The sequence below is a fragment of the Acartia tonsa genome, chromosome 7 (assembly GCF_053477335.1).
Source record: "Acartia tonsa isolate MP-2025a chromosome 7, ASM5347733v1, whole genome shotgun sequence".
Classification (NCBI taxonomy): Eukaryota; Metazoa; Arthropoda; class Copepoda; order Calanoida; family Acartiidae; genus Acartia; species Acartia tonsa.
This window is the reverse complement of record NC_137266.1, coordinates 35,631,299-35,646,120: the sequence shown is the minus strand read 5'-3', so window position 1 is coordinate 35,646,120 and position 14,822 is coordinate 35,631,299. Positions and strand designations below refer to the sequence as shown.

Sequence of the window (14,822 nt, the reverse complement as noted above, 5' to 3'; positions counted from 1 at the left end):
ACTGCTATTTATAAAATTCTTGTACTTCTATTTTCTTCAGCTCTTCAGTCTCCCCAAAGTTAAAAGGTCACGTCCGTGCATTACAAACAAGGATTACAACATCCATAAAAGCGAAGCTCTGAAACGGTATGACAAACGAAAATTCACACTAAACAAAATTGTAAAAATGTTTTGTATAGCTACTTAAATACAGGATACTGTTTTAAATGTACTTACATCTTTAGGACTTGATAACAATTTACCTAGTTGAAATAGAAATCAGTGTTCCAAAGATCTGATAATCATATCACATAAAAAATGTTGTCAAAAGGTTGAAAGTCAACATATTTTATATGGACGCACTGATATTCTTGTAAATATTATAGAAATGCTACGCTTCCGAAATCGTACCTAACTGTTATGGGAATATAATCATCATGTAAGGTTTAAAATCAATAAGGCAATTACAACATGTCTAAGTTAACGAAAAGAGCTATACGTTCTTGACGTACGGACGAAACGAACCTAATTATAGAAGTGCTTTGCTTTTAAAAACATATATAGTCAGACATATGATCAGTAAATTGAACGTGCAACATATATTAGGACTTATAGGATATAGCCATGCTAATAATCAAAATACTTTATTATATTTTATTTTTATTCTAGGTTTACAAAAATTATACAATGAAAATATCTCGCTTTAAAATTTGAAAATACACAATTTTGAACCTCTTTAAGCGATACTCTAAAAAATATCTTTTTAATACTGTTTTAGAGTCTAGCTTTTTTATTTCCATAGCTAAAAAGTATAGATTTACAAAACATAAAGTTTATTTTCAGAATGTTAAAATAAAATTCCCTTTAGGGAATTAAGCCTTTTTCAAAAAAATATATTTATTTATTTTATGTTATAGGATGGTCCGAATTAATTCGGACAAAACTTGTGAAGCTATGTACAAAGAATTTCCTTCGGTTTGTCTATCGTTCAGTCCGTCGAGGGGTAGTATCGGGTGAGAGAACAACCTTAATATTAAGGTGTTGAGGATTATAGAGGGGTGGACACCTAAAGGGGTGTATCCACCCCTCTATATCAACCTTTTTCACGTCTCTCTGAGTAGATATGAAAGTTTACAATCAATTCAAACACGTTATCCCAGTTTATTAGGTCCACCCTGTATATTCTTTAATTATATTTATTTTTGAAAAATTATAATCTTACTTTATTTAAAAGTTTTTAATTATTAAAGTTCTAACTGCCATTAAAATGGGGTAAACCCTGCCTAGAAATTTAATCAAGTTTCCCCTTAAAGGTTTTAGGACAAACGCAGGAGTCCCATACGTCGGAGTGGACAAAGGCAGGAGTGGACCCTTAACCTAACCTAACCTATTTTAAACCATGTTTAAGGTTTTTTAAATGCCAAACCCCTGCGGGGGGCTTATTTGTATATTCATATCTTAATCTAACCTAACCTGTATTGAAATACTTACTTACATTAATATTTTAACACTCCTGCGTTTGTCCACTCCGACGTTTGAGACTCCTGCGTTTGTCGTGGAATCCCCTTAAATATAACCTTATCATAGACAGACTAACACTAAGCTTCATTTTCATAATGATATACAAAAAAATATAAAATGAATATTTTATATAAACAATATGTTATAGTATATTAATGTTTTTTTCTAATTTCTATAAAAATACATATAGACATATTTCACATAAAAGTTTTGACATTTTTTTTACAAATATTTGGCATATTTTCACATATTCTTAATATCTAAGATTTTTCTTTCTCTTTGCAATATTAACAGTAAAGCATTTTTTTTAAAAGACATATTTAATTTCAGCACTTCTATGGATTGTATCATTAAAAAGTTTAGACACTTCTAGTTTAAACAACCCATCAAAAGTAGTTAAAGACCTCCTTAAAGCACGAGTTTAATTTACCGTTTAATATTCAATCCCTCATAAAAATCCTAATTTGAATTATTAAATAATTTTTATTTTACTTGTTAACCTTTTCATGACAAAAAATATATAAAATAAAAACATTGACCCAAATGTAGAAGCTAGTAAAAGTGGCTGACTCAGATTATGACGCCATAAAAAAAAAATCAATGAGAGGCCACTATAAATTTTACCATTGGTCAATTACAGTTTATACTGGCCTCTCATTGGTTAATTTTTTTGACGTTATAATCTGAGGCAGCCACTTTTACTAGCTTCCAAATGTACAATATTAAAATTATTTCAATGATGTGATGGTTCCTTCTTGACTTTGGATCGACTTTTCCTTGTCAATGGTGTTGGTCCCACTGCCAGGCTTCTCGTACGAGTGCAGGTCAACCTGAAATTGTCAATTCGTATATAAAAGTAACTACTCGATCTTTGTGTGTCTACTCTTTAGCTTACTAGCGGTTTCGCCCCTAGCCTCTAATTTTATTTTATTTTTTTGGGGGGGTTGAGGGGGGGGGGGTGTAGTCGACTTCATTATTTTTATTTTAGTTTTAAAAAGAAAAGAAAAAAATTGGGGGGGGGGGGGGGTAGGGGTGTCCCACTTCCCAAGAAAATAGTTATAAACCTTCCCGGAACCTATGAGAAGCTACCCTGTAAAGGAGAACCCGATCGGTTCAGCGGTTAGAGAGATCCTTCGCTACAAACAAACAGACAGACAATCAACAGACAGACATCGTTCTACTTTGTATTATAGATAGATGTTCTATCTATCTACTGGACCGACAAGCTTCTTATCCAGAAAATGTTTTTAACTTTTTGGGGGAAGGGAACCTTACCCTTCCAAGATAAATATACCCCTCTACCAAAAGTTTTTTCTTATTCTTTTTATAACTAAAGTGGAAAGTTGAGGGTCGACCTCCTCTCCTCCCCCCCCCCCCCCCTCTTTCCCTAAATAGTCATCTAGGGGCGGAGCCGCAGGTTCTATTATAAAAAAGTAGTAAGGTTTTTAAATTTTTACTTTAAGAAGTACTAAACCATTTTAGCTTTATGGTTGAAAATAGGTCATGGGTTAGTTTAGGCCATTTCATTTTCAAATCAACTGAAAATAAAATAACTATTAGGCTCACTACTTTATATGCTGGGGGCGCAAAGCTTTCAAAGCAGGATCATAATTACAAACCAATAAACTAAATTATAATAGATCCAACTAAATTATTATGTATAATAGAAATTAAAAAGAAAAGGAGTAACATTTGATTTAAACATCTATTTTGAATTTTTGAAGGTTTTCTATCCAATAAATAGTAAAAAAGTTAAAAGAATTACAAGATACAAAAATGTTTTGTATTTATAGTGTGTAAAGTTAGAATCATTTATCTAATAAACTATTTACCAAAAACAGGGTGTCAATTATTCCAATTTTGAAAGCACAGCAAAGCACAGCAAAGCACAGCAAAGCACAATGATGAAGTCAAGAATTGACAACCGGACAAAGTTATTTACAGAGCAGAGACGGATTCTTTAAAAAATTTGGGGCAAAATTGTTTTCGTGAAAAATCCACCAAAATCACATTAAAAATCTACAAAAATTAAACAAAATCATAGAAGGGTTATTAACATGTGATTTTGTTTAATTTTTGTAGATTTTAATGTGATTTTGGTGGATTTTCCACGAAAACAAATTTGCTCCACTAAGCGATTAGTGGGGCAAATTTTTTTTAAGAATCCACCCCTGATGTTAAGTGATCAATAATCAAAAATATTTTTTTTAGAAAATAACGAAACCTTTCATTAAGTTGCGATTTTTAGGGTGATTTCTCTTAAGTACAGAGAGTCATCTTGTTACTTTTATATAATACTTGGCATTTAAGATAAGGGAACCCTGTATCTAAGTCAACTTTATACAATTATTTCAACTTTGTCAAGCTTTCAGATCAACAAACTATATACATTATAATCAGGAATATAAAGGGATAAGACAATGGCCGAAAAATGATGTACATTTCCAATGATATTACAAAAATTTACCCATTTTTAAAAAATGATTAGTGGTTAAAACGTTTAGACACACATTGGACCAATTAATCAAAATTCATTAAAAGTTCCAAAAGCTGTTATGCCAACTAATAAGAAAATGTTATTATAAAAGTTTAATAACTAGTGAAATAAACAGCCCATTGTCCCCGTCCTTCCTGGAATATTTACCTTTTCATCAAATTTCTTGAACTTCTTTGTGGTAATATCAGGTAGGACTAGGGGAATAGCACCCAACATCACCTATACATTATTCATAATCAAAAAGTAGTAATTTGTGCAATAATAAATCACGCAACCTTCTAAACTGACCAAGCTAAAATATGCTTGATTAACTTTAACCATGAGATGCGATTGATAATAAGCATTTTTACTTTAATTAACGAGTAGAGAGAGAGAAAAAACTTTCTACTGTGTTAAAAAAAATGAAAAAAAGTTTTTCAAAAACATCACATATACATATATACCCTAAATTCAGAGTAGCTGATCTTCCAATCCTCGTTTTTATCCACAGTCGCGATCATCTCATCTATTTCCTAAAGTAAAATTACTATTAACAAATTAACCAATTATTGAGCTATATGTTCTATTGATACTAGAGAAATAATTTCTAATATGTATTCAAGTCTCCACGCAAATTTTTTTCTCTTAATTTATTGTGACTTCTCTTGGGAGGGTGATGGTACCCTCCCCCAAAATAGTTGTAAACCTTCCCAGGACCTATGAGAAGCTACCCTATTAAGGAGAACCCGATCGGTTCACAGGTTAGCGGGATCCTTCGGTACAAACATCAGACAAACAGACATCCTGTTACTTTAGTATAAGGATGTATATAATAAGGGTCTGTACAGCCCTTTATAAACTAGTAACTTGGCCCCTGAACTTTAGAGGCTTTGTCCCTGTATGTTTTTTGTTTTGAATAAAAAATATTTTTGGAATAAAGGTACTAAGAAAGAGAGGGAATGTCTGATTGAGCCAATAAATGAATCGCATCGGAGCATACATGAAATCTCATTGGTTGAATTAAACTGAAGTTTTCTAGATTTTTTATTAGAGTTAATTAGAGATGTTCTTTCAACTTTTACTCGAATCAAGTCCATCACATGAAGTACTGCCTTCATATTGTTGTTTCACATCTATGTTTTATCTGTGCATTAATAATAAATATGCTTCATCTATTGCAATCATTGTAAAATAATAAAAATCCCTTTATGAATTTAAGTTAATAAAATCATATTTTTTTCTTGAGTTTCTATTAAAACAAAAAAATAATATCTCGGAATTCAAATGTACATGATTTATAATCTTTAATTCGTAATTCGTATCTATTATAAAAATTTAAAATACATAAATTCATAGTTTGTTTCATGTTTACCTCGAAATAAATTATATAAAAATAAAATAACAATAAATAGCAATACAACAGTACGTTCGTTACGTTTTCAACAGGACCTAGCGTTGTACTGTGTATACACTGTACACATATGGGAAAGGGAAAGGGCATATTTTTTTCGTTTTGTTCATATAAAGAGTCAGCTGTAAATAGTCGCATTTCTTAAGATAAAGCTTTTCTCACGTAAATTATATCATGTTAAAATTTATTTTCTAGTATAGTGTAAAGCATATTACAAATCCTTTAATAAGTTAGCTATGAATTGTTGAATTCCTTAATATAAAGTTACCTTTCTAGAAATTATATACTCGAAAAAGGGAGAGGTCATTTTCTAGTAAATCCCGTAAAGGTGTGTGTTATAAGGCCTAAAAATAGTAGTAGAACGATAAGGTGCTCTATATATTTGTATTTCCTATTGAATAGAACAATAGGGTAGAAATTTTTTTTTTTTTTTTTTGATAACCGTACCTGGAATATCTGAAATTTCTATCAAACGCTTTGTTTGGCTCAAACTGACACAAATAAAAAAAAATATAATTATAATAAATCAACCTGTAAAGAATGACTTCTTCCTTTGTTTAATGGTATAGATTGTTCTTAACCTTTACCTTGTACCTATAGAAAACATTATTATTATAATTATATTTTTTTTTAATTTTTGTCAGTTTGAGCCAAACAAAGCGTTTGATAGAAATTTCGTATTTTTTTTAGATAATCCAGGTACGGTTATCAAAAAAAAAAAAAAAATTCCCTATTGTTCTATTCAATAGGGAATACATATATCTAGAGCACCTTATCGTTCTACTACTATTTTTAGGCCTTATAACACACACCTTTACGGGATTTACTAGAAAATGACCTCTCCCTTTTAAAGTTTTTTGTCAGCTGGAGGAGTTCCTTTGTCAGATTTACGAAAAAGGGGTTCACACTATAGTTCTTCTCTCCTATTTCTATTATTTTTGGGAAGTGTTTTGGTTCTTCAACCATATTCATATTCTGTTAAAGGGGTATTTTTTAGGTGAAGAGGGAATTATTGCAACCTTCCTTTAAGCATTACAGAACACTTTTAAAAATTGTGTCTTTAAAAAACATACACAAAACTTACAACGTAATTTTATTTTTATCTTTCTTGTTTGAAAATTACTAACCTTATAAGTAATTCTGCCAGGTAGATGCATCAAAACGAACCTAAACAAAACAAAAAATATAAAAGGGCAATGTCTGGGCTTAAATTCTTTACCTAAAGTCTCTCAGAAAACATGTCTTGCCAATTTGATAAGATCAAAAATTTACTTCTAAATTTTAATATAATTTTGTACATGTCTCAGTTCATTTACTTTTCACTTTTTTGTCTTTCCGAGAATTTGTTATACTAGAGATATTCCCTCTCTCCGAACCCATCTCGTGAAATAGCCTTAAACCATGTTATTATTTGTCATTCTAACTTAAGTGAATCTTTAAAATAGGCTTTAAGGTTGCGTAAAACATATCTTTACTTGTATTGATTTTTTCTTATTAATTATATTGTAGTATTCGGCAACCCTGGGCCATGCTGCATGGCAACCCTGACCTCGACTCGTAGGAGGGCGGAGAGCCCTCCCCCGAGTAACGGGGGAATGGGTACACCTGACCCCTCCCCCATGCTTTAAAATTGATTATAGTTTTGACAGCCGCATTATGGTTAATCTAAATTGTTTGGTTCCCCACCCCTTCCCAGGGATGGGGGATAATTGTTGTCCATTTTGATTAGTGCATGTATATTTATATTGAACTGTTGATTTAGTATTAATTATCCCAATCTGTGTATTTATTATTTGTTGTATTATAAATCAGTAACCTTTAGACTCTGAATAAAGTAACATCTTAGTAAATTCTGTTTGTTATTTGGTGATACCTAGAGAAGCCCAGCTTCTCTATAATTATACATGTCCACGTCTGTTCGCACTGCCGTAATCATGAACTTGGGAAGCGGCCGCTAAACCAAGGCCACTACTACAACTTGGTGACAGCTGTGTGAGATTACGGCAAACACAAGTGTAGAGCAGATGCGCAGCTGAGACTAAGGTACTCCCAGCAGTAAACTGGCAAAACTGACACAAGCAACCTAACTTACCCACCCTGGATAGCAAGGTCTAACTCTGTATCCGTCAGTTGTGGAAGCGAGAACCTTAGTAACTTGCCTGGGTAATAGTATCCAGCCGGCAGGAGACAAGCAGAAGGAGACCAAGTGGGCCTCCAGAGCTGCGGAGAGCAGCGAAAGCTAACGGAAGACCGCGGAGAGCGGCAGATTCAGAGCTGTGGAGAGCAGCGAAACCTGACGGAAAACCGCGGAGAGCGGCGAAATCGGACGAAGAACCGCGGAGAGCGGCAAAATCCAACGGAGAATTGTGTGTGGACGGGCTGAAACAGGCCCGCGGACTGGCTGAAACAGGCCAAGTAACTGCAGACGGCTGAAATAGGCCCATTACCACCTGCGACGGATAGCAGGATTCGAACCCACGGCGCTGCAGGACGGTACATTCCCTGCCGCCGACTGGCTGAAACAAGCAAAATAGCCGTGAGCTGTGAATGAAGTTACAAGTGTAGTGTATAAGTAGGAGAAAAAACTACGCTAACCCTAAGTATCCCGGGAGGCTACAGCGCAGCCGCCCACCGAGGAAAGCAGATATTGTATCAGATTTTATGTATTGTCACCCTGGTGTGAGGGACAAACAAAAGATTTATGGGCAGGGACTGGTAAACAATTGCCGGGACTTTTGATAAGCCAAAAATAGAACCCAGGTGCGAGATAACAATGCATTGTTAAACTTGGAGACACAACCCTGCAGCACGGCAAATACACCGCCCCTACCCCAATCGAAGGGGAGGGTCTTACCCCGTCCCCTCACGCGTTCCCCTTTCTCCCCGCACTCAGATAAGTCCGTCTACCGTGCAGAGACAGAGACCGGGAGAACGGAGCGCATCACACGGGTTGCGCAGAGAAGCAACGCAACGAAATCCGTCGGACAAAAGGGAGAAAACGGACCAATGGGAGAGCAGATTGAGGGATAGGCGAGAGTTTTCACCTGTGTGCGCGCCCTGACAGTGTATAGGCGCGTTGTGAAGGGGTATTACACACACACACACCAAGGAGGGGAGCTACTCTATAGCACACAAAGGATAGATCCCAAGGAATTGCAAAGCTCCACCCCCCTGTCTACAGTGTGATAAGGAAAACTAAATCAGTTCCTGACAGCAGTTCAGACCCTCAACAACTTCCTAGATCTGCCAGCCTACCTCAAAGCTGAGTGACTAGCAAGAAATTACCACAGTGTATACATATTTATATTTGTGTTCCCAACTATCAACCAAGTGAAAAAAAGGTAGTGATTGTTGGTATAGTGACCGAAAGCGTAAGCAACCAATAGCTTTTGCTTAAATTCGTGACACGACGCTGAACTTTTGACCATATGGAGCAACCACAAGTTCCGGGAGGCGATCAGCTCCAGGGATGGCTCCAGGATGACCCCCAGCCGGCTCCAGCCGAGTACTGCAAGCTGATGCTAAGTAATCTGCCGGAGTACAGGGGGCCGCCCAAGCAGTCCTGGAACTCCCATATAAGGCATCAAAATGGCATGGGTGGCTTACAGAGTGCCCGCCCATGACACGCTGAATCGCCGCAACGCCCTCCTACTATCCCTGGCGGGACAGGCGGCGGAGATGGCCTCCCACCTGTTTGGGGAGGCAGGCCAAGCCTTGACCTACGACCAGGTCAAGGCTGAGTGCGAAATGTTGTTCCGGCCAGCCTATGAATCACAGACCTTGAAACAGGCCTTCCGTGATTATAGGCAGTACTCTACGGAGCCCATCCAGGCCTACATCTCCACCAAGTGCGCCCTCTACAGGGAGGCATACAGCCATGAGGACCTTGAACTCCTCATAGATGAATTGAACCGCAGGATCTGCAACGCCAACGTGAAGCGCATTATGATGGGGCACGAGATCGCCTCCGTCCCCGAGTACACGCGCTGTGCCATGTTCACCGTGACCATGATAACCAAGCAGCTGAAGGAGGGTGTGTGCCTGGTGGACGCAACCGACGGACTTACAGGCTCGGCTAGCGTCCAGTTGCCCAACTATGACAACTCGGAGCCCATGGAGATTGGCGCCTTGGCTCCGGGTCTCCACCAGATGGAGAAGGTCGCACCGGACGACGCTTCCAAGATCCCTGGCCGCTGCTACCGGTGCCATGGGAAAGGCCACCGGGTCAGAGATTGTCCTACCCCCCAGGAGGTCAGCCAAGACGAGCGCCGCCCTCAGCCCTGCCGTGACCAGCCTGCCCGGTGTGAACGTTGCCACTACGCAGGCCATACGGCGGCCGATTGCAAGGCCGATTGGGACCAGGTGGCCGGGAGGAGGCGTCTAGCAGGCACAACAGGATGTACGGTGCGACAACCGTCGCCGCCACCTGGGGAGGACGAGAGGTGCTACCCAGCACCCCCAAGCCGATGTATGGGGCGACAACCGTCGCCGCCACCTGTGAGGAACGAGGGGTGCTGCCCAGCACCCCCACGCCGGTGCATGGGGCAACAACCGTCGCCGCTACCGAGAGACCTGACCCCCGAGACGAGTCCGCAGCCGCGGAGGAAGGGGTGACAACCGTCACCCCCAGTCAGCTCGAGCCCCCAGCCAGCCGAGAGTGTCCGCCCCCTGGCCGTCCAGCTGCCCCTCACCCTCAACTGAGTCAGGATAATTTAGAATTAGTAAATGTATTGTATCAAACATTTTGTGCCCCCCCCCCCCCAGCTTTGCCTGTGCCCCCTGCACCAGAAGCTGGGGAAATTGAGATTTGTGGGTATCAGGACTTGTCTGTGCCACATGCACCTGAGTTCCTAGGGCTGGGGAGGGATGTAAAGCAGGGCGAGCCTGTGCCACACGCACTAGAGCCCCATGCCACTAGGCATGCACTTGAGGAGGGAATGGCCACTTGGAAGCTAGGGGAGCCGACGCCCCACCAGGCGCCGGTTGCCTGTCAGTCCGTCATTGGGGAGGGTATAGGGAAGCCCCGGGCGTCTAAGGATAACACTCAATGGAAATTTATATCTAGCCAGGAACAGACAACCAGAGACGAGAACCAGGCAGCAGAGAACCCGCAGATGCAAGCGATGGGATGGTGGCCGTCCGGCCGGTGCTCCCACTGGTGGATGGTCCTGTGGGGCCTGCTGCTAGCAGCCGTATGGCCAACCGCCAGCTACGTCCTGATAGGGTGGGACTGTGCCAACCCCACTCATGTTACAGCCTTCAATAAGGAGCGGATGTGTAGCCAGGAGCCGCTACACCAGGAGGTGCCCCTAGGCCATGAAGTACACATCCTGCAGCAAGTCAAGATCCAGGAGACTACTGGGTATAGCTGCCAGCTCACGGTGTCCCAGTGGACCTTCAGGTGTGGCGTCTGGGGCCACCTGAAGGTGACATCGGTCCCCACCCTCATGCGGCCAACCAAAATTGACCCAGAAACTTGTCGAGACCTGGCCCGGAACTGAGTCTACACCCTGCCAGGCAAGACAAAGCCATTGACGTTCCAGCTGAACCACCCCCTGTTTTTCACCCTTGATATGGTGGGGGCGCTGGTAAACAGCCCTGAGGGGGTAGGTTGTGAAGGAGAGGACGTACACTTTGAAGGCCAGCTGTATCGCAATGAGCTGGTGCTCCAGGAGAGAAGACTGCTAGTCAAGGAGGAGACCTACGTAGTAGAAGACGGACGGGTGGAGTCCCAGTCCGACCACCTGACCCTGGCGTGTCCCCAGTCAGAGCTGTCCTGCGTCACAGGAGAGGCCACGTACGTGTGGGACCACCTGGGAAGGGATTGCCCCTTGAGACTGATCCGCAGCCTCCAGCCCAGCCTGGTGATGGATGCATTCTTGGTGGACCATCAGGCACAATTCTTCATTAACATGACTACCCCCACCTCTATAGTGAACTGCGACTTTGAAGCCCATGCCACCAACCACCCCGCATTGTTCATGGCGGCTGATCGGGCCACGGCAGAGCTGCCCAGAGTGTCGGCCAGGGACGTGGATGTCCCCCTCCAGGCCCAGATACACGCGGCCTACATTGGATTCACCCTGGAGACTCGGATGTGGAGCACAGCCGCAGAAGAGGTGGCGGCAAATTGTTGGAAGCTCCAGCAGCTGGATCCGGCACACCCGGTGCGTGTCCAGGGGAGCACGTTTTCCATCTTGAGGGGAGATGTGTTGCTCCAGCTTAGCTGCCAACGGAATAAGTACGTGGTAAGGGAGAGCAACGAATGCTGGGACAAGGTGCCGGTGGAGCCCACCGGATTTGTAGATGCCGTGACGAAGGTGTACAGCAGCCACGCCACCAAGATTCCCTGTTCCTCCACCTACCCCTTAACTGTGCACGCGGAGGAGGGGTGGATAGAGCTAACTCCAGCCCCTAAGAAGAGACCGCCCCAGCTGGAGACACCCAAGCAGCTGTTGACCGAGCCCCTGGATGACTTTAGCTCGGGAGGCCGAACTGAATGATTGGTAGCAGCTACTGTCGTTCCCGGCATACAAGGCCGACCGACACTATTACTACATATTTTTATGTTGTCAATAAAGTTATATTTTTCATGTAAAGTAGATCAATAGTTGAGATTGCTTTATTTCAGAGCAGTTACAATACAACAAATAATCCTTTTAAATAAAATAATAATGTCGGTAGATTTTATCATATTTATGAAATATCATTGCTGCGCTATTTCATATCAAACTGGCGGTTGCGCCCCTATAATCTATGAACTTTGCATTACAAAGGAAAGAAGTGGGCAAAAGAATAGCTTAAAGCTCTTCAAAGGCTTCAATTTAATAATAGAATATCCTCTACACATCCAAGGCCCTATGTGAAGCTTCCCTAAAAAGAAGAAATCAATCTGTTCAGTGATTAGTGATCTATATTCTAACGGACAGACATAAAAACTTTACCAATTTAAATAACAGGATTATTTTTGCTTAAAATTAGCTGTTTTATATGAGAACCTATTTATATTATATTGCAAAATATTTGCAAAGACTAAGTCTGTGAAAACAATTCCAAAAATTGCAAAGTGTGTAAAGCAGGGAAATACAGGATAGGGAAACTTTAATGTAATGGCAAAATTTCCCCACCACCAAAAAAGGATCAGAAAAATTTTTTGAGAGAAAAAAAAATATTTAGATGCTTATGTTGACTTAAGTTAGGTTAAAAGTGTTTAGAAGAGTCCAGCAGGTTATAGTACTCTGTACTAAAGTAATATGGTTTGGCAGATGATAGAAACGTTTTTTTTTTCAAAAGTATGTTGGGGGAATTTTTGGTGGAGTGGAAGTACTGATTTCATTTATTTTCATATTAATTATTATTTTAAATCATCCAATGAAAGCTTTTTTATGGGATGGATAATAAAAACAAGGATGACAACCTACATAAACGCGAAGCTCTATAGTCAGAAGGAAAGATAACCCAACAATAACTTTTGTCAGTACCTAATAAGCAGAACATTAATTTCTAAGTCTAATCGAAATTGTACATGGATTTGTTGCATAGTTGAGTAAATACAGGATACAGTAAAAGTTCATACTTAAATTTTTAGGATTTAATTATAGAGATGCCTCGCTAATAATATTGTACCCTGCTATCCAAAGAATCATCATTCCAAAAATCAGATAAATCGGAAAATTATATCATATAAAAAAATGTTGTCAATAGGTTAAAAATCAACATGTTTAAATGGACTTTCTGGTAACGTTTATATAGCCAGTGCCCCAGCCGCTGCCACAGCCAACCAGACCGCCCCGTTGCTGACCGGCCCCGCAGCGGCCGCGCCCCATGGTGGCCTGACAACCGCTGGCACCGAGCTACGGACCCAACAGAAGCCGGCCTCTACTCTACCTTCTACCCCACGTTGGGAGCTCATCAACTTTGAGAGCCTGCAGACCACCACTAGGATTCCATTGAATTGTTAACCCCTGTAAATAACAGTCCCTACACCCCTGAGGCCGATTAGGCCAACCGTCCATGAACACCCCCCCCCCCCCCTGTTTTAATTATTATTTTAAATCATCCAATGAAAGCTTTTTTATGGGATGGATAATAAAAACAAGGATGACAACCTACATAAACGCGAAGCTCTAAAGTCAGAAGGAAAGATAACCCAACAATAACTTTTGTCAGTACCTAATAAGCAGAACATTAATTTCTAAGTCTAATCGAAATTGTACATGGATTTGTTGCATAGTTGAGTAAATACAGGATACAGTAAAAGTTCATACTTAAATTTTTAGGATTTAATTATAGAGATGCCTCGCTTATAATATTGTACCTTGCTATCCAAAGAATCATCATTCCAAAAATCAGATAAATCGGAAAATTATATCATATAAAAAAATGTTGTCAATAAGTTAAAAATCAACATGTTTAAATGGACTTTCTGGTAACGTTTATATAGTTGCTACGCTTTTTAAATCGTACCTAACTATTAAAGAAATCATCAGCCAAAGTTAAAATCGCTGGGACTATTCTAACATGTCAAAATTGACCAAAGGGCTAATCGTTTTACGAAAAAAATCTAACCGTTTCGGACGGATGAACCGACTCTAACTATAGTAAAGCTACGCTTTTAACAGTGCTTATTAATATTTCACAATTTTCAGTCTTTTTATTTAATAAATATCCTCTAAAGTTTAAAAATAATAGTAAGTCTAGGCGTAATAACATAATATGGCATTGACACAAAAATAGACAACAGGGAAAGTTTCAAAAGCAAGGAAGACAACTTTCCTATAAAGCAATTCTTACATAAAAGTGTAGCTTTTCATTGGTTCTGGAATGGTTTTTGACTATTTTGGGGTGTGTATCACAACCATTCCAAGAGAAATTGCCCCCAGAAAAAAATACCCACAAATCTTATCAAAATAGTCTAAATATCAACATGCTTAAAATGGGCGTATGGTCATTTTGGTAATAATAATATAGTTGCTACGATTTTAGAATAATTTTCCTTATTATTCCAAACGGTAAAAATATCAAAATAAAAAATATTCTGCTATTTATATTGTCTATAATTATTCAGATTGTTGGTAATAATCATTATTGAGATCAAATGTTCTCTTTTACTTAGATGCTTTTAAGAACACAATTCTGGTCTTCAAAAACATTTAAACTGGTAATTTTTTTTCCTTTCAAGGTAAAATAAATATGAGATTACATTTTATTTTGTAATGATATAATTTCCAAAAAGGATTTGATATGTTTTCTCCCAATTCTAATAAAACGTGCCAAGTTTCAGAACAAAAAGAGAATACCAACCAAGTTGAAGCCAATCTCCAACTCATATGACAAAGCATAAACTTAGCTACCAATCCGAATAAGTTAAACGCAATATTGTCAAAGTTTACAACATTTAGCTGGTTAGACTAAATTGATTCAAGTGATAGATGT

At 39.5% G+C, this 14,822-nt stretch overlaps 1 protein-coding gene across 1 annotated transcript in view; it reads right to left on the bottom strand.

Moving 5' to 3' along the window:
• Positions 1-2,129: 2,129 nt before the first annotated feature.
• The window catches only part of LOC145323670 (neo-calmodulin-like), a 54,913-nt gene continuing 42,220 nt past the window's right edge, over positions 2,130-14,822 (bottom strand). The window contains exons 8-11 of the mRNA XM_080166113.1: positions 6,515-6,554; positions 4,441-4,509; positions 4,145-4,216; positions 2,130-2,330 (exon numbers count right to left, since the gene is read on the bottom strand). Coding sequence (XP_080022239.1) covers positions 2,229-2,330; positions 4,145-4,216; positions 4,441-4,509; positions 6,515-6,554 — 283 coding nt within the window. The 3' untranslated portion in view covers positions 2,130-2,228. The remainder of the gene's footprint in view (positions 2,331-4,144; positions 4,217-4,440; positions 4,510-6,514; positions 6,555-14,822) is intronic.